The sequence below is a fragment of the Ovis canadensis genome, chromosome 7, assembly GCF_042477335.2.
Source record: "Ovis canadensis isolate MfBH-ARS-UI-01 breed Bighorn chromosome 7, ARS-UI_OviCan_v2, whole genome shotgun sequence".
NCBI classification, from domain to species: domain Eukaryota; kingdom Metazoa; phylum Chordata; class Mammalia; order Artiodactyla; family Bovidae; genus Ovis; species Ovis canadensis.
This window is the reverse complement of record NC_091251.1, coordinates 93,847,820-93,874,679: the sequence shown is the minus strand read 5'-3', so window position 1 is coordinate 93,874,679 and position 26,860 is coordinate 93,847,820. Positions and strand designations below refer to the sequence as shown.

The 26,860-nt window shown below is 41.2% G+C and overlaps 1 protein-coding gene across 20 annotated transcripts in view; it reads right to left on the bottom strand.

Moving 5' to 3' along the window:
• Positions 1-26,860, bottom strand: part of RGS6 (regulator of G protein signaling 6) — a 615,305-nt gene that overhangs the window by 574,106 nt on the left and 14,339 nt on the right. For all 20 annotated transcript variants that reach the window (XR_011258337.1, XR_011258336.1, XR_011258340.1 and 17 more), the window contains exon 2: positions 13,677-13,780. Coding sequence is in view for 15 of the 20 variants with exons in the window: in XM_069596937.1 (XP_069453038.1) it covers positions 13,677-13,760 (84 nt within the window). In the remaining 5 variants the exon portion in view is untranslated. The remainder of the gene's footprint in view (positions 1-13,676; positions 13,781-26,860) is intronic.

The window sequence follows — 26,860 nt, the reverse complement described above, 5'->3', positions numbered from 1 at the left end:
CTCTGTCCATGGGATTTTCCAGGCTAGAAAACTGCCATTTGCTTCTCCAGGGGATCTTCCTGACCAGGTAGTAAATCCACATCTCCTGCATTGCAGGCAGATTCTTTACCACTGAGCCACCTGGGAAGCCCCTTCAAGCTGCTAGTTTTGTGATAATGTGTTACAGCAGCAGTAGAAAGCTGATACGGAAAGCTGCTAAAAACTGTTCCAGGTAAACTATAGTTTCCAACAAGTTGGCCAATTTATCTCATGACACCTAACCCTGGAGGATGAAAAGTTCTATCCCCTCTTAGGCAGGGTCCTTAAACTCCAGAACTACCGAATTATTTAAATAAAATGAGATATAAGATGGCAAGTTGAAAGGCTGAGTGGGCAGTTTGAGAACACTGTAGTTATATACGAAAAGCATTACCCAAGAGGACTGCAAAGGATGAGATAGAAATGGAATGTGACTTATTTATAGCAAAGCCTGCCTCCCCTCTCCAGTGTGTGACAGAAGAGCTGTTTTAAAGTTTTATTCTTCAAACTTGGCTGCAGAACTTGGCTGCTTCTCAGGACTGTGCTTTTGTATTGAGCTTTAAAATATAAGAAGCAACCCCATGGTTAAACTGTAGGCAGGGGTGGCACAGGCAGGGAAAATGCCGTGGAGGGTGGAAAGAGGCTGAGATGTTATTCTTATTTAGTTAGTTGCTTAAGAAAAACAAATAGAGGACAAAATAACAAATAGCTTGGAAAGTTTCCAGGTTGAAAGTTTCTGAATCCCCTAGCACTAGGGCTCTCAGACAAGGGTGGGGCTGCAAGCTAGTTGGGAACCAGGACTAGCAGAATCTGGCTTAGAGGTTGAGAGTAAAGAAAACACTGACCCTGATGATTAGACATCCCTCCACTCTCTTCCGTAGTCCGCTGAAACAGAATTGCGATAGCAGCCCAGGGAAACCCAGTCTATCCATGCAAAAACCAAGATTGCTCTTCTAGAAAAGAATATGTGTATGTATCTGTGGATCAGGAGTTATTATACAGTGTATGCCTTTTGACCTCGCAATTCTAACTTTTGCTATTAATTACAAGAGACTAAGTAATTAAATTATAGGACATTATCCGCTTGGAATATTAAGCAACCTTTAAAATTATAACATATTGTAGCACAGATTAATGCTTAAGATATGGTAGGGAAACATAAAATAGTTAATGTGCTGTGATTATCCATTAGGTTAACATATAATATATATGCTGCTGTTACAAATTTTAAAAGCTGGGAGGAAACAGACCAACATATTAAGTGTATGGTAGATGTTATTAACAAAATAATAACGTATTTGCATGGTAAATGTTTTTCTATAGTTCATGCTTTGATTCTTTCAAATTGAGTTATTACTTTTAAAATGGAAAACAAGTTGTTTTCTAAGAGGGAGAGGAGAGAAAAAATCAGTTGGTGGAAAGCTCAGCTGTACTGATATCTTGCCATGTGGGTTTCAGAACTAAAAATGTTTTATGATTTCTTGCTTCAGGGTCTCCATATGAAGAATGAGGCTATTATTACATCAGGTACAACTCCTGGATTTAGTATTATAAAATATAATCTCCTAAATACATCTTATGGTTTATCATCTCATATAGCACCCATCACCTAGAATCATTTCTTGGCTCTTTCTCTACCAGACCAAATCCTCCCTTTCTTAAAGATGTAAGTCAACTCATCTCTCTCCAAATGTCTTTTCCTCTGTATGCCCATCTTGTACACACCAACTCTCTTGTAAATAATTACAAATGCCCTGAGATTTCCCTTTTTTCTTTTTCTACATAATTCAGTTTGTTAAAAAAAAAAAAACCACCACATGCTTTAAAATAAAGCAAGTCCAGATTCAAATACCCATATCAGTTATTTAATCCTTCTGAAACTCGGTTTCCTTCTCTGTAGTACAGGGTGACCAGCACCTACCTAACAAGCTATTCTAATGAGTAAATGATTCAGTGTATGTACCGCACTCAGGATAGCATGTCGTATACAGTGGGGAGCCAGTAAATGCTTAGTTTCTTCTGTAATCTTGCACCACTCCTGGGCTCTCCAAATGGACTGTACAATTGTCTAGGACAGGGAGCATGTGGTATCCTACTTTTTATTCCCCTACAAAAGTGTGTGGGGGAATAAAGCACAATGCCTTACCAGAAGCAGATGTTCAATATATATACTACTTGTTGATTGGGGTTTTTTCTTGTTGCAAGGAGCACTAAGCTTCAGGGAGAGAAAAATTAGAAACTATGATGGGTTGAATCATGTCCCCAAAAAAAGATATGCTGACATCTTAAGCCCTGGTGCCTGTGTATGTGACCTTATTTGGGAATGGGGCCTTTGCAGGTGTAATTCGTTAAGTGAGTATCAGACCTGAATTGGACTGGATTAGGGTGGGTCCTCATAAGTAAGCCATATGAAGACACAGAAGCAGAAGGCCACGTGAAGATGGAAACAAAATTGGACTGATGCAGCTACAGTCCAAGGGACACCCAGGATTACTGGCAGCCACCAGAATCTGTGAAGAGGTGAGGAAGGATTCTTCCTAAGAGCATTCAGAGGAGGTGTGATCCTGCTGACAAACTGACCTTATACATCTAGCCTCCTGAACTGGGACAGCATATGTTTCTATTGCTTTAAGCCACACAGTTTGTGGTAATTCATTAGAGCAGCCCTAGGAAATTAACACAAAAATATTCAGAAGTGTCATACTGACAGATAAAAGCTATGTCCTGTTTTCTAGACCAAAAAGGTCTTTGGAGCCAGGTAGGATTTCATTTGGCTTCCCTGGCGGCTCAGTGGTAAAGAATCTGCCTGCCAAGCAGAAGACATGAAGGTCATGAAGATCTGCCTGCTAAGCAGAAGACACGAGGTCATGAAGATCCTCCGGAGAAGGAAATGGCAGCCCATTCCAGTATTCTTGCCTGGCAAAGCCCATGGACAGAGGAGCCTGGTGGGCTCATGGTGTCTCAAAAAAGTAGGGCACCACTTAGTAACTAAACAACAGATTTCCTTGAGATAAAGCTTCTTTCAGGACCATTTCATATTAGAGTTATATGCCTAGCATAGGCCCCCTTCCTAGAGTTCTGCAGAACTGGGTTGGGTTGAATAAATCCCATTTGGGTACTGTGGTGGTATTATCCTTTAGCCTAATCCTCCTCCTCCTCCTCCCTACCCCCGTGACTGGTGCCACCAGACACCCAGGCCCATATGCGAGTCATCAGCTTCCAACCCTCTCCCTCACCCTCCAAGTCAATTCTACTTCCTAAACATACCCAAATTTTTCTCATCTCTACCACTGCCACCCTCGACCAATAAACCACTTAGGAAATGTCTTTTCTAAAACATTTTAAGAGCAAACCAAGGCTATCAGAGACAATGTTCAAAGTCAATGTTCTGAGGTTCTACTTCTGTCAATGACTAAATGTTTCAGAATAACCCTCCAGCTGAGAGCAACCAGAAAGAATGAAAACCGTTTTGTTACATTTGTTTGAAGGTACTGGAGCACTACCAAGGCAATAAGAACTTTAAACCAAGATCTGCAAGAAGAGAGCCAAGAAGATGAGCCGGGCAATTAGAGTTTCTTTTTCCTCTCAGGACACTGCCAATTTCTTAAGCCAAAGGCATGACCAAGAAGCTGATCAGTGCTTTCAGCAGTCTCATGGAGCTTAAGGGACAATAACTGAAGGTCAGAGTCAAAGCTGAGGAAATGAGCAAACATCCTGGGTTTTTAGTGGGACCAGAAGAGCTCACACCCAAAAGAAAAGGTGATCTAGAAATATACTAGCTCTAACAAGAACTGAAATCCAGCATTACACAGTCTCTGTACTGAGTTAGATTAAGGTAATCTGCCACTTGCCTAACTGACAGAAAAGGAAAAAAACAAAAACAGAACTAGGTCCTGTCTAAGACTTCCCTGGCAGTCCAGTGGCTAAGACTCCATGTTTCCATTGTAGTGGGGGCCAGTTCGATCCCTGGTTGGGGAAATAAGATAATATTCCCCCAGAGCCTTAAAAATTACCTCTCCAGTGTTAGTTGTACAATGTTTTGAACTTAATAAAAAATAACTAGAAAAATTTTAAAGACAATATAAACAATCCAGCAAGAGATATAGATTTTGACATATCAGATACTCACTTAATAACTATGATTAATATTTTTAAGGAATTAAATGACAAAACAAAGAATTTCAGCAGGAAACTAGAAGCTATCAACAGTAATTTAATGGAAATTTTAGAATTTAAATAGCAATAGTTAAAGTTATAAGTTCCACTGAATGGATTTAACCGCAGATTAGATACAGTTAAGGAAAGAATTTGTAAAACTGGAGAATAAGTCACTAGAAAATATCCCTGTTGAAACAAAGAGGAATAAAAGTTACAGAAAGGAGCATAAAGAATATGAAACACAAACAGAAAGTCATAATGTATAAACAAAATCTCAAGAAGAGTAAAAAGAGAAACTAGACATAAACAATACTTGACAATTTAATGGCTGAGAATTTTCCGAACACCGATCAAATATAAAGAATTGCTATTAACTTTGAGAATAATAAAAAGAAAATAATACCTCATAGTAAAACCGCTAAAAACCAAAGTGAAAGAAATCTTGAAAGCAAAGATTTCAAAAGAGATTACAGTCAACAAAGTAGCAATAAAACTGACAGATAGCTTATGAACAAAAACCAACTTTTGAACAAAAATTATAGAAGCCAAGAAACAATGAAAGTTATCAAAGTGTAGAAAGAAAATAACTGACAATTTAGCATTCCAATATCTAGGAAAAACATCCTCCAAAAAACGAAGATGAAAGTTATTTTTAGACAAACAGAAACCTAGAATGTATGTCCAGCAGACCTGTACTAAAGAAAATACTAAAGGTAGTTCTTCAAACAAAAGAAAACGGATTTCAGATGTAAGCACAGAAATGCCAAAAATAATTAAAACATTGGAAACAATAATATTAGTACAGCTACATAACTATTATACTTAGCAAATAGAACAAAAATGGTGAAGCCTTTTAGGGTTTTAAAAATAAAGAACAGTCAATCTGACCATATCCTGGGATGTCAGTAACCATCTCCATTTCAAGGCAATTATTAGGTCTACCAGAAAAATAGTCCAGTAACCTAACTGTGGGGTCATCTCAAATATGAACAATTACTCAATTAACCCCCTTTCAAGAGACATTTGATTTATTTACAACTTTGGTTATTATTCACCAAAGAGGTATGGACATTCTTTTGGAGTGATTATATGTCAGTATCTATATTTATAGCTTTGTATATTTTTTCCATTCTTTCATTGTCCATTTTCAGTTTTGATTTCTAATGACAAGCTAACAGATTTTTTTTAAAATAGCCTTCCTACCCTGCAATGATTTAAACACACTGGTGGATCAGACAATAAAGAATCTGCCTACAATAAGGGAGACCTGGGTTTAATCCCTGGGTCAGGGAAAATCCCCTGGGAGAAGGGAATAGCAACCCAGGAGAAGGGAATAGCAACCCACTCCAGTATTCTTGCTTGCAAAATCCCATGGAGAGAGAAGCCTAGTGGGCTACAGTCCATGGGGTCACAAAGAGTTGGACACAACTGAGCGACTAACACATATACACATTTTCCTTTCACAGGTATTTATCAGATTTTAGGTTTTTTTGTTCAAAGTCTTGCAAATGGGGAATCTATTCTGTGACCACTAAGGTTCTCCATAGTGTAACGATACAGGAATATCAATAGTTAGAGTAATAAACTGTCTGCCAAAGTGTAAAATCTTAGGCTCTTTGAAAGGAAGTGAGGGGAAATTTTTGAAAAAATGAAATGAAACCTTAAATACACCAAAGGCTTTCAAATTAGAAAGTTATACTCAGGGAAATACATCATATTAAACCACACTGAGCTGTTCTCCAGACTAAAAATACCATCCCTTTCATCTGTGGACACTGATACCACTGGTCTGGGACTTGCCTGCACTCCTGTCTCCTGCCAACCAAGATAATGTGATGGGAAGCTTCTCCCCTCACAAGTTTAATCCTAGGGGAAAAGGAAAACAGAACAGTTTTTTCCTAAGGCAATTAAGAACCTTCAAAATATTTAATGAAAGGAATCTTAAAATGCAGATTGAACAATTAAATTAGTTACCCAGAACACGCTCTGTAGTTTGTCCTTGGGAATTTTATTTAATGCAAAAAAAAAAAAAAAAGAATAGATGAAAGACAGCCCTATGTTTGAGGCCAAAGTGTATTTGTTTTAAACATACTGGCTTCCTTGTTTTCAAATTTTGACTTGGGTTAACTTTTTATTTTTTAATTTTAAAATCTTTAATTCTTACATGCGTTCCCAAACATGAACCCCCCTCCCACCTTGGGTTAACTTTTTAAAGAAAATGAAAAAGAAAGCAAAGGGGGCTATGAAAAAATAAGTATAATAAATTGTGGATTTCTGTAATATGAATCATCAAAGCCCTGGAATGTTAGAACTGAAAGGGCTTTGGAGATCATTCAGCCCAGTTAACCTTTCACTTCACAAACGACCAAACTGAACTTAATAAAACACAGAAGCAACTTGTGCACGGCCAAAAGGGAACCAGTGAGGCAGTGACAATAAAGAGCCAGATAAGCTGGTCCAGTTACAAACTCTTTCTATGACACTCTTGATTTATTCACATATAAGGAGGGGGAAGGCAAACCAGTTCCACAGTTACTTGGTTCAAAATTTTGTTGATCCCAAACCTTCTGACAACTCTCAAGTATAACCTAGTGAAAAACCCCTCTCATTCCCCTCATTATCCTCAAATCTGCCCTGGATCTTACCATCACCAAGTCCTGTAGATTCTACCTCCTAAACAGCTCTCAAGCACTTCCCTTCATCTACATTACCACTGCCGCTGATTTGGACATCATCTTTTTTCCTCCCATGAACGCCTGTAAAAGCACCAAACTATTTCTCTGCTTACTAATCCCATCATTTCTCTTACAGCCTCCCCCTACAATCCCATTCTGCACACTGAACACACAACTTCCCTGATTTAACTTCATGGAGAATTTCCTTATGACGAAAAACAGGATATCAGTGGGTTCCTTCACTTTGGGGATCAGACCTGTATGAGTCAGAGGCTTATCTGTAAACAGATGGCACATAAAATACAAGGCAATTCATGCAAGGTTTATTTCCAAAAGGACCAAGTATAAACACGTGGCAGGGCACAGGGGAACCATAAGGGCACATTCAGAAACCTCTGACTTGTGGAAGTAGAACCATAGTAAATGGCTTCCAAAGTGACCCCTGATGATCTCCACTTCTGGGTATTTGTGCTCCTGCCCAAACCCCTCACCTTGACTGAGGGCTAGACCTCATGACTTGTCCCTAATGAAAGAGATGGAGCGTCATGTCCAGGATTTGGTTCTAAAAGAGCATGGCTCCCACTGTCACCCACCCCTTTCCGCCTTTCCTTTGCTCACTCTGATGAAACAGGCTTCCACGTTGTGACTCATCCTATGAAGAGACACATATGGCAAGGAACTTGAGAGTCATCTCCAGACAACACACAGTGAGGAACTGAGGCCATCATTCAAAAGCCCTTGAGGAACTGAATCCCACCAACCACCATGTAAGTGAGCTTGGATGTGGGTCTTTCTCTGGTTGAGCCTTTAGATAAACCTGCTACATCTTGACCGTAGCTTGTGAGACACCCTGAGCCAGAGGACCCACCTAACCTGCACTTGGGATTATGGACCCATAGAAACTGTGGCAATAAATGTTCTGTTTAAGCCATTGAGGTTGGGGTAATCTGTTATACAGCGGTAGAATACTAATACAAACTGGAACCATCTCAAGGCCCGAAAGGATGAGCAGAAGAAAACTGTGTCTGGACCCAGAGGAGGAGAAAGTCTGCCTAGAAAAGAGCAGTGACTTTCAGTCATGGGACACAGTCCGTGGCAAACCTTGCCGAGAGGGAGTCAAGGGAAGAAATACCCTGACCTTCCTCTTCTTCCCCGCTCCCATGTCTTCCCAAGCCCGTGTTGACCAAACTGAGTTGAAAGTCAGAGGTTCTGGGAGCCCTGTAGACGTAGTCCAAGTGGTACAGTGGGCAGCAAGTAAAGAAGTGGAGCGTGGGTATAGAGACACAAATAGAAGATCCCTACAGAGCATCCATGCTCCTTGTCTGATGTATATGCTCTTTTATGATCTGGCCCTAACTTAACTAGCCAGCTTTATTTCTCAACTCTTCATCACAGAGACCTAGCACCAAGAAAGCAGGCATTGCAGCTTCCAGTACTCAGGCTACAACATCCCGACTCTGTCCCTTTGCACATGTTGGTCCTTCTGCCTCCACACTTCTTCTCCCACTGTCTGCAAGGTTAATCCTTATTTATCTTTCAAGAATTAAGGCAGGAACCCAACTCTCTGGATGCCTTCAATGACATCATCATCCCCTCTTCTGATATGGGCCTCCTGACCCTTCTATCTCCTCCCAGACCCCTCAGCTTCCCTCTCTGCCCACTGCAATTGTCTAGTTGTCCACCACCTCTCCCCCGACTGGCCAGCGGGTTCTTTCAGGGAACAGCATTCACCCTGCCTTCCTAGCATCTGTGTCTGGCACACAAATGACACTCAATACATATTTGCTAACTAAATAGTTTAAAATCCTCATCACGCCTTGGTCACCAGGGTCTGCAGGTTCCGACTCCCAGCTGTACAGCCTCTACAACTGCCTTCAGTGAATTCTGAAGCAACGTCCTGTTGCTAGCTCTCTCGAAATCACTGTTGAAACCTTCTAGGCACATTATTTAGTCCAAGCCCATCACTTTGCATAAGAGGAAATGAAGCCAAATAGTATCTTATTTATTGAGTTTACTTATTAAGTTTATCCTGTGGGTAAACAGGGTTAATTTTATCAAGCTTCTTTTTATTTTATGTAGACTAATTTTTTTTTTCTTTTTGGTAAGAAGTATTTCTTAGTTGGGAAGGAAGACGGCAAAATAAGAAACAGAGCCAGGAAGATGACGTCCCTCATCAGGAGAACCAAAGCATTAAGTGAGCCAGAGCTCTCAGCTCCCTGTTTGGCATCTTCAGACATAATGTGCCACCTCCTCACCTTCCCAACCTGGGTCACAGGAAGCTACAATTTCCTCTCTGTACCGACCATTTGGGGGCTTCCCTGGTTGGCTCAGTGATAAAGAATCTGCCTGCCAGTGCAGAAGACGTGGGTTTAATCTCTGAGTCAGGAAGTCCCCCTGGAGAAGGAAATGGCAACCCACTCCAGTATTCTTGCCTGGGAAATCCCATGGACAGGGGAGCCTGGTGGGCTACAGTCCGTGGGGTTGCAAGAGTCAGACACAACTTAGCAACAAAACAACAACCACCTACCATTTAATTTCCCAGAGTTCTACCAAATCAAATGACCAAAGCAGGCGGAAATTTGTCAAGAGACATTATCAACACCACTCAGAACCAAATAAAATCAGAAAGCAGCCTACTTTCACTCAAAAGAATGACTAGTTATTAAAGAACGCAAACATTTCAGAACACCTTCACCCAAGAAACAAAAGTACTAGCAAGCAGAATGAAGCCTGAGCATTACAAATGTTCAAAGGTACCCCAAGTCACACCGTGGAGAATAACCTGGAAAATCAAAGATCTGCCACATGACATTTTCATTAGTTTAACTAATGGCTTTCAGCCCCGACAATGTAGAAATGGTAGTTTGTGGTTGATAAGTCCATGGGAGAGAGGACACCAACTGGGCCTGTCAAGTCACCAGGACCCCATCACTGGGAAATTGCCAAGTAACCTTCAGCAAGTTATACATCTTTCCTATACTTCAGTTTTCCCATCTATAAAATGAGAATATTGACTAGAAAATCTCTTAAGATGAAGTCACTAAAATGTCTTAATTCTAACTCGATAAGAGCCTTCTTTTTCTACATCTTGTACGATCTGCAAATAATGACAAAATCAAAAACCCCCTTCAAGATACCAACTTCTCCATGACTTTATAATGCATACTCCACTTAGATATATTAAAAGACACTAAATAAATGTGTTTCAAACTTAGCCGGGCATCACATTCTCTTGAGAACACTTTAAAACTCAGATTCCTAGGATCCGGCTCAGACCTATTAAACAAAAACAATTTGAGGGTCCTTTGAAAGTGAAAGTGAAAGTCGCTCAGCTGTGTCCAGCTCTTTGCGATCCCAGTCCATGGAATTCTTCAGGTCAGAATACTGGAGTAGGTAGCTATTCCCTTCTCCAGGTGATCTTCCCAACCCAGGGATCGAACCCAGGTCTCCCACATTGCAGGCACATTCTTTACCAGCTGAGCTACCAGGGAAGACCAAGGGTCCTTTGAGGACCAGTATTTTTATAAAGTACCCCTAAATGATCTGATATACAGCCAGGTTCAATGACCCCCAGGATCTTTCGGACCCAGGAACAGTAAAAAAAAAAAGTTAACAGGTCTAGGCAACTTAATTAATAATTAATATTTTCTTTTAAATAGATTTTTAATGTGACCAATACATTTTTCATGCAACACCTCCTATCCAAAATGTGAATATGAAGGATAAAAAAACTAAATTACAAAGCCTGCTCAAGTCAATAAATAAACCATGCCACGGGAAAGTACAACTTCTCACAGTTAATGACATAGAAAACATGAAAAGCAAATGAAAAGTATTCTGAAAAGTGTAGGCTTAAGAAACCCACCCATCATTACTCATATGTCATAAGGTTACCCTCCTAACTGGCATTTAAAAGTCACAACAACACTCTGGACATAATCACCCCACTTATTAATCGGAGGTTTACTCAAAAGCTCCATTTCTCTAGATTTAGCTTTTTAAATGTCAGCATCTGAATCAACACAACACAGTCCAGGCAAAAATTTCACACTGAAAACATCTGACAAGAGAAAGAAACAAACAAGTAAGAGAACAAAAATCAAAATGAAAGCACCATTTGCACATTTTTAAATGTAAATTCCTGTTATAGACCTCTGAGGAAAGGTTTGACTTTATAGCTCTGACCTTGAATACATTACATAAGAGGACTTCCATAAAAAATATTTTTAATCAACCTTGGTTTCACGATTCAATCTTTACCTACACCTTGAGGATAGCGTCTTACATTGGGTAAGTCTTGGTCATAGCCAGCAGCCAGTCTACAGCAGAGAACTAGCTGAATATCCCATGTTTCAAGCACAACTAGGGCTTAAGTTAGTCCAATTAACTAGATTTAAATGATTCCAGGTCCTGGACCCATACTTGGTGATAAGTGTATCTGCTTTCTTTCTAACAGATTGAATAGATCCAATGTCTCTTTTACATCAATTAACGACCACAGCAAATAACATGAACACATATATACCCACCACAGATTTGTCATGAGGAAGCAAGATTTCCAGTGTAGAAACCAAATAACTAGTAGTCATTTCTCTGAAAAATTACAGGATTTTACAACTTTATCCCTAAATTACACTAAAAAATTAAGAGGCCCCTGGTACCACCCAAAAAGTAAAAATCAAGTTCCCACAAACCTGTAGGGAGTTATCCCCTTCCACATAATACCAAACATTCTTGTGGAAAGGTGTTTGGATTGCCTGACCTTTACATCTCCTATTAACCTTTAGTAATCCATTGATTTGCAATCTCCTGAATGATATAAAAAATATTTGCATTGTTTTCCTGTGTCTTATAAGGCAACTCGCTGTATGAATGCACCTTTTTAACAGCACCAACATTTATACAATTTCATAATTTATTTCCTCTCCAAGTGTCACTGTCTCTACAAGAAAAAAGATAAAAGGAAAAGAAGCCTTCATCGTGGACTACCTCTGTGCCAAGCAGGATGTGAGATGCTTTATTGACTTTATCCAAATGAATCTTCACAATAACTCCATAACATACCATCTTTCCTCCCACCTTTCCCCCCACTTTTATAGATTAAAAGACAGAGACTCACAGAAGTTATTTAACTGACTCCAGGTCATACAGCTTGGAAGTGGCGGGGTTACCATTTTAACCCAGGTCTGACTACAAATCCCATGTTCCTGCAAGTTTGGCACAGGGTCTCCTGGTCTGAAGTGGGTTAAGAAGGTAATGAATAAATGTCTGTATGTTATTTTACATGTCTCACAACTTGGTTAGCCTCACTAATCTTTTCTCTTTACTACAACTTAATAAGCATCTCTCTTAGAGACGGGTTAACTAAACATTCTTTTGTAAAGCAAAGGATTAAGGAATATAGTACTAAAAGCAAGACTACTCTGAGAGTTCTATTTTTACAAGGAGAAGAGAAAAATTCACCATATTGATCATCCAGGAATATCTAGTTCAACTCTGTTCATATGATTAACATAGACAGAACACAGAGTCTTGCAGAATACACAGAGCCCAGCAGACAGCTCAAATATTCAGTGAAACGAATGGGTACAATCTTATTTTCCTTATTTTTAATAATATATAAGATGTAGTTCAGCTCCGTGTGCACAAACATGCAAACATTAAAAAGGTGTACGAGAAACAGCAACTACTCTCTCAAATTCAGCAATGCACAAGCAAAACCAGTGTGCCACATTTCCTTTCTTTAAAACATATGCTTCCAAATGTTTCTATCTGAAGTAACAGCACTGATGCCCTTCTATCATCCAAGGGCAAAAGCCCAGTCATCTTTGACTCTCCATTCACCTTCTGATTTTATATTCATTCTATTTCCAAGCTTTTGTTAATTCAGACTCTTTAAACCTCCTGCTCAGTCCTGCTCATTTCCAAGGGGGGATACAGAAGCACCCCCCGCCCCTGACCCCTGCCAAAGCCTCCAATCCACCCTTGATGGTAGTCCACGTGGGGATAAGAGCCACACTGGGGCAAGGCTCATAATCCCCCCAAAATGTTGTTTTTACAACTCCTGGCACTAAAGTTTTTATGATTAAATTCTAAAATTTGGCTCCATCCAGACTCTGCTCTAAGTCTCACCTCCATTTACTCCAATTACTTGCAAGTCATCCTTTGCCCAAGCTAACCAGTTCTGGTTGCCCTTCACTGACTCCCGCTCTTTGCCTTTGCAAAGCATCTCATTGCCCAGAATATTGCTCTACCCTTCCGCTTTCCACATAAAGCAATCCTGTGGAGCCTTTAAAACTGAGTTCAAAGGCCTCTCCTCCACAGCCCATGCCAGATCTCTGAGGTTGGAAGTAATTGCCCACCTCCTCTGAGATTATGGAACACTCTACCTGCACTTATAACAGTGATCTGCATACATCTTATGTCTCCTACCAGCTGTGAAGCACCAAATAAAAACACACTTCTGTGTCCTTCCAACAGCATTCAGAACAGATCTTATGAGTAATATGGGTTTGAAGAACATTTGATTAATTAATGTTACACAAAGGCCTTTACATGAAAGGACAATACATGGCCATCTGCACTTTTAGGCAATCTTTGGTTTAAAGAAAACTAAGTCACATAATGTTTTTCCAATGTTCGATACCAGCCTAGCTTCCTTGAATTTTAAACTTGGGGAATCAGAGGGTCTGAGAAGAAAATTATGTTCAATTATCAGTCAAGGCCATTTAGGCAGAAAACATTTGTCGAGCCACCCATCAACCATCAACCCCCACAGGTTACAGACACGCAGCAGTGCCCCCAGCGTTCAACCAGATGCCTTACTTTGCGGTAGACTATCATATTTGGAGAACTCTCCTCTGGGTCCGTGATCCCCACTGCTCTCTGATCCCCGGATCCCTGAGCCATCCTGGGTGTCTTCACTCACACTGCAAAAATAAATGAATAGACCATTAATACAGGAAAGAATTACATATAAAAAGCTTTGCCATGCAAAGAACTAAGTATCTGTTGGCAGGTGGCATGGAAATGAAACATGATGTAATTGTTTTTTGTTCCTCATTAGTTTAAGTGGCATTTTTTTAAAGTCAGGGGTAATTGTTGTCTGATTATCCATATACATGCTTCTCATTCCAAAGCCACATGGTTTGCGCGCTTTGTTTTCAGCTCAGAATCATATACTCTACGGGTGATCAGATGGCAATCTTAAAAAATCTCCTGGAGATAGATGAAGTCAATCATTTTGATGTTGATTTTGTCTTATCAAATCTCATGATTAACTCTATGTATTAAAATACGAATATTTTATAAAGAAAATGCAAATCAACACCACTAGGAGATAGCACTTACACATACAGGATGGTTATAATAATTTTTTAACTCAAACAAGCATTGGCAAGGATGTAGGGAAATCAGAACCCTTGTACAGTGTTGATAGGAATGTAAATGGTTCAGTCACTATGGAAAACAGTTTGTTAGTTCCTCAAAAAGTCAAATATAGAATTTACCATATAACCTGGCAATTCCACTCATAAGAATTAAAAGCAGGCACTCAAACCAATATTTGAACACATATGTTCAGAACAGCACTATTCACTGAAAAATGGAAACAACTCAGTCCCTCAGTTGAATGGCTAAACAAAATATGGTCTTCTCTACAATGGAATATAGTTCAGCCATCCAAAGTAATAAAGTACTGGTATACACTACAACATAGATCAGCCTTGAAAACACTATGCTAAGTAAAAGAAATCAGACACAAAAGGTCACTGCGATGGACTGAATATTTATATCCCTCTAAAATTTATATGCTGAAATCCTAACCCCAAAACTGGTAGAATCAAGAGGTACAGGGTGTGATGGGATTTGTGTCCTGATGAAAGAGATTCCAGAGTGCTCCTTTCCATCAAGTGAGGACCCAAGCAGAAGAAAGCCACCCATGAAGAGGGAATTGAGTTCTCATCACACACCAAATCTACTTAAGCCTTGATCTTGGACTTCCCTGTCTCTAGAACTGTTGTTCATAGGTTGCTGGGTCTATGGTACCCTATTATAGGAGCCTGAAGGGACTAAGACAGTCCATCTTCCATTTACATGAAACATCTACCATAGGGAAACCCACAAAGACAGAGAGCAGATTCGTCGTTACCAGCAGTCACAGGGAGGAGGAAATGGACTGGATGTTTAATTGATGTGGGGTCTCCTCTGAGGATGATGGAAACAGTTTTGAACTAGATAGAGGCAAAGGCTGTAGAACCCTGTGAATGTACTTAATGCCACCAAAATGTACACCTTAAAATTAATTTTAAGTTATGCAAATTTCATCTCAATTAAGAAAAATAAATATTTTTAATTTGACCTTTTTTAAAAAAAAAAACAGCCTGGAAAGACAACAGTAGACAATGAGAGCATATGGAATTTTTTAGTTAAAGAAGCAAATTCAGTTCTTGGTATGATGCACTATTTACTGGGTGACTTCGAACAAGTTAAATAACTGGCTGGTTTCCTTTGCTAACTTTCTTTTAAAGCAAACATGCTAAATGCCCACTAGTGCCCAGAAGCAATGCCAAGTCACCTTCCCCTACATTGCTTTCATCAGTAAAATGTGAATTTCACTGAGTATTCACAGGTAAGGGTCAAATAAATCGAGTGTAAAGTATCGTATCACGCCATAAAAGTCCTATACAAATGTTATCGCTAATCTAAGACCCTGCCTGGGTTGTTTGCACAAAATTCATAGGCTTTTCATCAAAGAAAACTTTTATAAATACCATACTTGACAGAAAAGGCCATTTCAATTTAAAATATAAACTCAGGAAACATTTTATTAGAAAAATAAGTTGGTACCAAAGGTCATCCCATAAAAACAAATTTGGGCAGAAGATGGGGAAGAGACAGGAATTTGCAATTTACGTGAAGAATTTAATTGCCCCAAGTATCCCACGTGAATAATGTTGCTTGTTTTCATCTTCATTTATGAATAAGTCTGCATTTTAACAGTTAGATTACAAGCAGAGATAAAGAACATCATTCTATTATCTCTGCCCACTATAAAGTCAGTATTTCTATGAATATTGTACTACATGGAAACACTCATTATTATTCTAATCAGTCGCTCTTACAGTTAAATGAACAACATGCAGTTTTATTTTTAAACAACTACTTACTTACTCTTTCACCTGAACACAGAACATGACTGAGCATTAGAAACAAAACCTGAGTCTATTTATGTATCTCATTTCCCTATGTAACAGACCCATCTTGGGTTTCTACTGCTTTACTTCAAAATGAACACTTTCAGTGTGATGAGCGTATTATCTCCCTCCCTCCCTCTCTGCTTGCAATAATAGCAAGACTGGAAATGACCTGGAAACAAAGGCGTCAGCCCTCCTGCTGCCTCTCCTTGGCCACTCCTTACCCTCAACAACATTCCCATGTATTCAAACAGGCTGGTGAACCAGGCTCTGGACTTCAGACTGCTCAGTGAATGCAAATAGCCTCTAGTCTGGAACTTTAGTGAGTCTAATATGTAGTAGAAAAGCTTCTATTTTTGGTTTCCCTATCAACTCATTTTAAAATTCAGACAAGTCATTTTAACTTTCCTATGTCTAGAAAGAATCATTTCTAAAATAGTGATGCAAGCACTTTCTAGTCTATATGTCAACAGATGTTAGACAGTACTAGATGTGAAAGGTGTAGGTAAGGATGCTCCAATTAAATCGCTGACTATAGTAGCTGGAGTTCCTAAAATTAAAGAACTAGGTTCTCATTTATTACGGTATGGCATAAATTTTTACTTTTAAATAAAATGAAGTAACAGTCTTTTAAACTTAGCGATGGAGAAAAACAAAACCTTCTTTGTGTTACTTAAATACACACGCATATAAACACAGTAACTTGTAACATTCATGAATGTTTTTCTGAAAAAACCCAAATACATGCAATAGAAAGAAAACATGTCAATAATAATATTTTTCTAGAGGTTAAAGCGTCTGCCTCTAATACGGGAGACCTGGCTTCGATCCCTGGGTCGGGAAGATCCCCTGGAGAAGGAAATGGCAACCCACTGCAGTATTCTTGCCTGGAGGATCCCATGGACAGAGGAGCCTGGTGGGCTACAGTCCATGGGGTCGCAAAGAGTCAGACATGACTAAGTGACTTAACTACACTCATTTTCAACTAATAAAAGAGAAAAAGAGCAAACGAGTTACCACCACGCACTTCACAATCTCCAAAGAGAGACATGCTCGCTTAGTGGTGACAAGCTGGCCTCTGTCACTGGACAGGTCTAAGTCTGAATCCAGGCCCCATACCTAGCTGAGTGATCGGGGCGAGTTACTTCACCTCTCTGTGCCTTTGTTTTCTCATCTGTCGCAAACCACAGCCCCAGCATAGTTGAAAGCCCTCTAAACCGAGAAGCCTGGACTCCTCACCTGATCTGCAACTACCTAGCTGCTGGAACCAGGTCAAACCACAGCCCTAACTGGACATCAGCTACACATCCTTAGGATTCTTCCAGTTCCGCCTTAGAACCTCAGAACTTCAAATTTCTAACTTTTCTTCAGAGACTCACAGAATGTCCCATGCTGCCTCTCTTCCATCATCACTGCCTATATACTAGCTCGTCGCCTCTAATCATGGCCATATTCATGCTGAACTCAAAAAATCACCCAACTGATAGGCCAGCGCGCCCCCCCTCAAGCACCCCTCCCCACGAAGCAATTCCTGTAATACCAGCACCCGCCACTAGGTGCCGTAGGACTCAACATTTAATCTTGGCGCAGACACTGAGCATCCACCCATCCAATGGCACAAAATTTCATGCTTCGTTCCGGAGATATAAAGATAAATCAGACACAAATGGCCCCTCTTTAAAACGCTCAGAGACAAGGAGGGGTGACAGGTCCAGAAACGTAGGGAACTGTAATGTGTGGGCGCTCAGTTATGACAGCACAGACCAGGAAGAGGTGACGATCAGAAGGATGAACAGGAGTCTGGGGGAGGCAGAAGAGGTCCTTCCAGCCTGGGTCACAACACAGGTATGGACATCTGAAGCCACAGAAGTGGCAGACACTCGAAGGAAAAAAAAAAACCATAATGGTGATCTGATGTCAAGGAGACTAAGTGGGAGTCAGTCAAATGTGGAAACTGAAACCACAGGGATTTGCAACTATCTGGACTTTGCTCACTGTCTATCAGGGATCTCCACTGCTAGAAAGCCAGTTCTGCCTGGGCAGAGTCTTTGTCAGTGGGGCTGATCCCTCTAATTCCTGACATCTAGAAGGTACTTAAATATTTTTAATGAATGACAGAACTAGTAAGATTTCACTAAGATGCAATATATCCCATCAAGAACGCTCACCTGGTTAACAAGCCATTAAAACTGCTCAGCAAAGAAGGCTCTTTATCCACAAAGACCCATGGATGGAATCACATATGAAGGCTTTCCCCAAGGTTTATTGATATGGGCCCGCCCTAACTCAGGAATACACTTTTGGAATCCATGAGCAATTTAGATCGGAGGGAATATGTAGGAGGGTAGAAAGCATATGAGGAAAGACCCTGTGAATAATAAAACAACTGAATATTTGTGATTCAAACTCTAATTAGTAAATCTTCTGAAAGTCAGGACTCCAATTCACTCCAAACATACATTGCATTTGTAGCTTCAGTTACAACCAGTGCCAGCTGTTTTCCATTGCACGCTGGCCTCTCCAGAGCAAGCATGGCCTAGGGGCCAGCAGACAATGATGCTGAGCAGGGCAGGTAGGAAGGACCTCGATGATGTGTGAAAGGGAGGGGCTTTAAAGTCACACCAGGAATTGCATCTCAGCTCTGGCCACATCAAGGCTGTTATGTGTGTGGCCTTTGGCAATTGACTCCTTCACCCTATACTTTCGGGTCTTCACCTGGAAGCAGAGAATCCTCTACTTTACAGGGGTTGCTATTGAGGAAGGAATAAAACAAGCCACACAAATTTCCTTGGCAAAGAATGAATTGTAGCAACTGACCAGCAGTCTTGTTTTTGACCAGTGCTTGGCCAAGTGATAGTGCCAGGCTAATGACACCAGAATCGCCAGAGAAAGCCTTCCCCCATATCAGGTCTTCGGAGTATCTGAGATGGAGGCACCAGCAGTCTCCCAAGCTTCTCCGGTGATCCTGATGCTCAACTAACAGCGGACCACTACAGTTATACTGCTGCTGCTGCTGCTAAGTCACTTCACTCGTGTCCGACTCTGTGCCACCCCATAGATGGCAGCCCACCAGGCTCCCCCGTCCCTGGGATTCTCCAGCCAAGAACGCTGGAGTGGGTTGCCATTTATACCAAAGCACCACTAAAACCAGCATCACAAGCAGCAAGAAGCCTGAAACATCATGCCCGCCACCCCTAAATGCCCAGCCCTCAAAGCCCTATTCAGGGAAAGACCTTGTAGGAGAGGTAATCAAACCCTGCTTGTGATACAGTCTAAATATTTATGCCGCCAAATGGGAACTTCTGTTGATGTTATTTCCTCTCCTCCATATTATATCCAATTCATATTGTTTGCCTCGGCCCATTAAAATCCAATGGATTTGTTTTCTGACATCAGCAGTGTTGAGCACTTTAGCAAAAAAAAAAAAATTACAAGATGTGTGCTAGCTCGGTAGTACAATCTTGTTTATACAGCTCTAATCTGACTGAGTGGGCAGGAACCTCAAGGGGGAAGAAGGAAGAGCAACAGCTCTTAAGAACAAACAACACTTTCTGTTACTGCAGAGTCTGCCAACTTGATGTCTCCTGTATACTCAGAGTTCAGCTACTCCATGACGGCTCGAGTGTCTGTTTCAAGTAATGCACCAAAGATCTGAAAACAAGGGGCTATAGGCTATAGTCAACCCTTAAGGGTCAATCTTGCTGGCATGCCAGGTACCCAGGATTTTACTAGGCTGTAGTCACTTGGGACTTCATTTTAAGGAAGTCATTTTAGGACTTCAGTTAGAACTTAAGGATTCCCAAGAGCTGATTCAAGGACCTGAACAAGATAAGCAGCCTCAGAATCACCAGGTTGTGGGGGTGGGAGGGGGCGGGGGGAGGGCAGTGATAAAGATACATGTTCCTGGTTCCCATGCTCCAGAAATTCTAATCCTGTAGGCCTAAGACAGTCCCTTTGTTGTTGTTCATCGCTAAACTGTGTCCAACTCTTTCTGACCCCACGGACTGCAGCACACCAGGCTTCCCTGTCCTTCACCATCTCCCAGATTTTACTGAGTTGGTGATGCTGTCTAACCATCTCATCTCTGCTGCCCACTTCTCCTCTTGCCCTCAATCGTTCCCAGCATCAGGGTCTTTTCCAGTGAGTCAGCTCTTTGTATCAAGTGCCCAACACATTGGAGCTTCAGCTTCAGTCCGTCTAATGAATATTCAGGGTTGATTTCCTTTAGGATTGACTGGTTTGAGCTTCTTGCAGTCCAAAGGAATCTCTATAGAGTCTTCTCCAGCACTACAACTCAAAGGATGTCCCTGGAGACTTATAAATGAAAACGTCCCCCCGGTGATTTGGAAGCACAGTCAGGTTTGGGAACTAGTGACTTAGATCCCATGGAGTCTGCCTTCTCTTCACCTGATCACTCCCATCCTGCGCTGCTGACTCGCTGGGCAGCCATGCTAACTAAGGTGGGGCTTCTTTAACCTCCCTTGAATTCTGCCAGAAACTCACTGTGATGGATAAAGCTAGGATCCTGGAGTCAAAGAACTGGCTCTCAGTCCTGGCCATGCTACTTAAGAGCCGTGCAACCATGAACAACGTATTTCCATGCTTATTTAGCCTCGTTGAGCCTTGGTTTCCTCTTCCATGAAATGGAACAAATACTCATCACCTGTACCACTGGGTCTCCACTTTGCCTGCTCATTAGAATCTCCTGGGCAATGCCTCGTGGCAACTCTAACACATGGATGTTATCACTCCCACGCTATAGATGAGAACACTGAAGCTCAAGAACATAGGCCACTTGCCCAAAGGTAAAACAGCCTGTCAGTCAAGAATCTAGAATTCAAATCCCACAAACTTCAAGGCCCACAGACTTTCTCCAACAAGTTATCTTGGTCTCCAGCGAAATCACTGATACACAGTATTGAAAACAAAATTTTGTAAATATACAAAATTTCAGTATATACTTAAATATACAGTATTTAGCACACATAGCCTAATTACAGCATGCTCAGTAGCAGGTACTTCTGGTACATGATACAAATGGTACACAGCAGGTTCTCAACTAATTAGTGGTTCTTTCTTAATGACATCAGTGAAGCGGAAGTCCTCATATCAACCCTACCTGAAGGCATATAAATAAATACAATCCTGCCTAAGTTGCTCAGCTGCCTGACAGCCTAAACAAACTCATTGACCAAAGCTGCTTATAAAGAAAAATATTTTTGCATTGCTTATATTAAACACAAGTCCTAAAAACCTGGGAGGGAGAAGTGGAAAGTTCTTCACAGAGCAGGATGTGCTTGGCCATGTGACATAACTCCATGCAATCTGTACTTGGAGTTACTGCAATCTGTACTTGGAGTTCAGGGCATCCTCTCTTACCAGGGGCTGCAAACTCCACACAGCTCTGGACAGTGCAGACTCTGCCAATTCTTTGCTGACTCTTCCTGCCTTTTGAACTTTCCTTCTGTTAATAGTATACCCCCTATATCCTTCCACCTCCTCTCTGAACTCGAACCTTCTGTGACCCTCATGGCAATCTGGCTCCCCTCAAAGACATCCCCTACCCTGCACGTAGTGGTCCTCACCTTACCTATCTCAAGACCAGGAAGGAAGGCAAGCATCCTCCTGGTTCTCCACTGTTGCGTCAATGATTTCCCTCCTGTCACTCCACCCAAACTTCTCTTGCAACACTCAGACCATCAGCCATGCCATTGTTAAGGCGTGAGGCCACCCATCCTCTCCTGTTAAGCCTTTGCATTTCCTGAAGATTCCAGCTTGTAGGTCTCAGAGGTTTTCTCCATCCCTTGGTCAACTCAGCGACTTTAATGTTAGAGCCAGAGCTGGTTTGTCTGCCCTTCTCTTCCCTCATCTGAACTCTTTCCCTTCCTCCTCTTCAAGGACCATCTCACATGGCCACACACTGAAGCTTGCCATCACTGGTGACTGTACCATTTCAAGTCCCAGTACAAACCGAGAGGGCACCCTCCTCCCACTGCCCCTCTTTCCAGATCACCTACTCTACATTCCCAGCAAACATCCTCATCCTCAGACATTCCATTCCAACCACACCTTCGGTACTATCCCTTACTGCTCCTCACTCTGCCTTCACAGTCTTCTCTCCCTGGCTCCAATATTTCAATCACTCGTCATCACTCTCTTACAAATGGCCTCCACTTCCTCACGTCCCCCTTTCTGTGTCATATTTGCTGACAAAACTCCAACACTGGTGGAACCCAACTCTCCCCCACACGAAATATCTGAATATCCAAGCTCACGTGGAGCAGGTGAACACTGTAGGGTAGGGAGAAAATCACACCACCAGGCTGACAAGCTGCAGTTTAGATTCATGAGCACAAAATTTCAATGAGAAGAAAGGAAAGAAGGGAGGGAGGGAGGCAGGAAGAAAAAACAAAAAGGAAAAGAAAGCCAATCAATTCTGCTCACCAAACCTAAAAGGTTTTCCTGCCAAACTTGCCTTCTGAATTGGCTATCTTATAACTTCTTGTTCAAGCTTCATACATGGTCTGTTGATGGGCTCAGTTCGAAATCCACCGAAGAAATGGAAACCAGCAGAAGGCAAGGCACTTTGCCAACAAAGGTCCATATAGTCAAAGCTATGGTTTCTCCAGTAGTCACGTACGGATCTGAGAGTTGAACCTTAAAGAACGCTGAGAGCCGAAGAATTGATGCTTTCAGACTGGTGCCAGAGGAGACTCTTGAGAGTCTCTTGGACAGCAAGGAGATCAAACCTGTCAGGCCTAAAGGAAATCAATGCTGAATATTCATTGGAAGGTCTGATACTGAAGCTGAAGTTCCAATACTCTGGCCACCTGATGGGAAAAGCTGATTCACTGGAAAAAGACCTTGATGCTGGGAAAGATTGAAGGCAGGAGGAGAAGGGGATGACAGAGGAGAAGATGGTTGGATGACATCACTGACTCAATGGACATGAGTTTGAACAAACTCCAGGAGATAGTGAAGGACAGGGAAGCCTAGCTTGCTGCGATTCATGGGGTTGCAAAGAGTTGGACATGACTTAGCAACTGAATAACAGCAGCAATGTTGTCTTACACTTCAGAGAGTAAGTGTCTTGGAGGTCTTTGAGGAGACAGTGAAGGACAGGGAAGCCTGGTGTTCTGCAGTCCATGGAGTCGCAAAGAGTCAGACATGACTTAGTGACGAACAACAAGAAGGCAAGTCTCTCATCTTGAGACAGCCTCACCTAAACCACCAAGTTCTTGGTCTTTTTCCGTTGCGATAGAAACGCTGGTGCATTTACTACAGGGAAGTTGCTCTGCTTTTGCTCTTCACTAGAAGGTGATAGACAGCACATTGCTTCTCAACTACACCCTCTCACCACACCGATAGGCTCCTACATGAAAATAGCAGATTACATCTCAAAGACCTCCAAGACACTTACTCTCTGAAGTGTAAGACAGCAACACTGCTGTTGTTATTCAGTTGCTAAGTTGTGTCCAACTCTTTTCAACCCCATGAATTGCAGCAAGCTAGGCTTCCCTGTCCTTCACTATCTCCTGGAGTTTGTTCAAACTCATGTCCATTGAGTCACAGGGAAATGTTACGTCAAGAGAGAAAGCAAAAACAAGAAGACTAGGGGAATTTGAAGCTTCTAGCAGCTACAACTACAAGAAACATTAAGCACAGCCCAACTCCTGGCCAAATTAAATAAAACTGGAAGGCCTGGTTACCTCAGTTTCTATTACCTGATTCATCGTAATTGGCTTTCAAGAAAAAAAAATCATGATCCATGCTGAAGCAATGAAAACACACAATCTAGAGAGACAAGCAGTTGTGAAAACCAGATATGACACAGAAGTTGATATTATCAGACAAGAAATTTAAAATCACTATGATCAAATATGCTAAAGGTTCTAACAGAAAAATAGATGAGAATGAAAGCAGAGAGGTAGAAATGCTTCCAAAAAATCCTTAAAAAGGAAATGCTAAAAGTCAAAAACACTGCAACAGATGAAGAATGCCTTCCGTGGGCTCATGTGTGGACTCTATATAGGCAGGGAAAGAGTCAGTGAGGCTTGAGGTCAATAGAAACTTCCAAAAGTGGGGGGGAAAAGGTGCGGGGCGGGGGGTGGGAAGAAAAAATTTTAATAGAACAGAATACACAAAATCTATGGTCCATTTCAAAAGGTATAACTGCAGTACCAGGAGGAAAAAATAAAGAGAAAGAAGACATATTAAAAGAGATACTGACATACTTTTCCAAAGCTAACGATAGACACAAAACACAGAGCCAGAAAGAGAAGAGACCAATCAGCGTACATTAAAACAAAACAGTACCCCGAGACATACCATATTCACACTGCGGAAGATGAAAGACAGGAAGAATCTTGAGAGAAACAAGAAGAAAAACCTTAGCTATGGAAAAACAAGGATAAGAATTACATGGGGCCTCTCACCAGAAATCACACAAACATGAGTGCAACTGAATACTAAAAATATTGAGAGAGAAAAAACACCAACTTGGAAGTCTACATCTAGTGAAATGATCCTTCAGAAGTAAAGGAAAAATAAACTTTCTCAGACAATAAATACTGAGTGAGTTCATCCATCACTAGCCGACTTGCCGGCAAGAAATGCTACAAGTTCTTCAGGCAGAGGAAAATGTTATTGGTCAGAAACTTGGATCTACCAAATTAAAGAGCAAGCATCAGGGAAGAAATAAAGGGAAATAAAGTCTTGTATTTTATTATTCTTAATTGACCTACAAGAAGAGAGTAAGACTTTCTAGATTGTGTTTTTTCATTGCCTCTTAGCATGGCCTGTGATTTTTTGTTGAAAGCCAAACAAAATGCACCAGGTAATAGGAACTGAGGTAACCAGAGCTTCCACATGAGGTTTTTATTTAGTCTGGCCAGGAAAAAAAAAAAAAACACTTTTTTTTAAAGATTAGCCTATCAGGCCTATTAACCTATCAGAGCTCCGGAATAGCCCCCACCCTAGACAATCAACTAGTTCAAGGGTCAGCCAACTAGGGCCCCTGGGACAACCTAGCCTCTGCCTGTTTTCATATGATCTGTGAGCTAAGAATGGTTTTTACCTTTTCAGATGGTAGAAAAAAGTTAAAAGAAGACTAATACTTTGTGACACAGGAAAACTGCATAAAATCAACATTCTGTGCCATAAACAAAGTTTTACCAACACCCATCTGTTTGCTTATTGCCTTCGCTGCTTTCCTACTATAAGGGCGGGGCTGTGAAGCTGTAGCAGAGTTGATGTGGCCCACAGAGCCCAGAGTATTTTCTTTTCGATCCTTCACATAAATTTTTTTCTGTTCCCTGAACAAGCCTGATCACTTCATTTTTCAGGGGCTGGAAGCAAGGCCTGGGAGACAGAATTACGCTCGAACGTCACTTTCCCGGTCAGCTAACAGAGCCAGTGTGAAAATGCAAGTCTTCAGGTCCAGGTGCCCAAGAGGACTTACATTTTCTAAGTACAGATTTTAGGACTGCAGTGTCGAATACTACTGACTAATACTACTGACTCTAGGGACTGCATAAGGAACATTTTATTATTCTCTCATTTCACATGAAAGATAGTGTGACGGCTGGAGGAGAAACAGGGGTGACAGAGAAGCTCTGCCAGCTTCTATGCACAAGAAGGGGATGACTAAGAGATGAAAAGGATGACATGTTCCTAGGGGACCAAGAAGAAAAGCACTCCAATTGGCTTCTTTTTTTAGAGGATGTCAGTTTTACTCCTTGGGATTTTGGTTTTTTTCTTTCTTCTTTTAATTTTTAGAACAGGTAAAAATCAGTACCTTTATACTCTAAAACTAGGCAGTTAAATATGGGGTCCAGGACTTCGCTGATAGTCCGGTGGTTAAGAGTCTGCCTGCCATTGCAGGGAACATGGGTTCAATCCCTGGTCTGGGAAGATCCCCTACGCCACCTAGCAGCTAAGCCCAGGTGCCACAACTACAGAAGCTCTATCCCCATAGAGCCCGTGGTCCACAAGAGAAGCCACCCCAATGAGAAGCTTGTGTACCACAACTAGAGAAAGCCCAAGCATAGCAACAAAGACCTAGCACAGACAAAAATTCATTAAATAAATTTCTCTTTTTGAAAAATAAGGGATCCATCTCTTTCATGACTCTGCAGTACATACACGTGGAGTGTACAGACGTTTCCCCTTCTGGAGACAGCAAGACTTGACAAAAGAAAGATCTATTCATAAGGCTCATCAGGCAGGAGAAATATAGGTCAAAGAAATAAGAAGATAGATTCCTAAGGGTACGATTTTATTCATAATATGTAGATGGAAGACAAAAATAGTACAGTTAGAATGTACCATATCCTACACTATAGGTCTGTCTTATAGTGGAACACACACACACACACCCCAGAACAACTAGAAAATTTGGATAAAATTTTGGAAAGAGAGCTCCCAGTGCAATGAGGTCATATGGAGGGAGAAGAGGGAAGTTTAGAAGGGAGTGGACATTTCTGCAACACTACTTTAATGTATCTTGTCAAGTCCAACATCCATTCATGAAAATACTCTGAGCAGAATTTAAATGTGAGGAAATTTGCTTAATTTGATAAGGGATATATTAAAAACACATATAGTGACTCTTCAAACATTTTCCCACCAAGATTAGGAATGAGACAAGGACCACTCCACCAGGACCACTCCTATTCACCATCATATTAGAGGTCTCAGCCAATGCAACAGACAAGAACAAGAAATCAAAGGCACAAAGACGGCCATTGTGTTTGTTTCGTCACTCAGTCATATCCAACTCTTTTGCAACTCGATGAACTGTAGCCCACCAGGCTC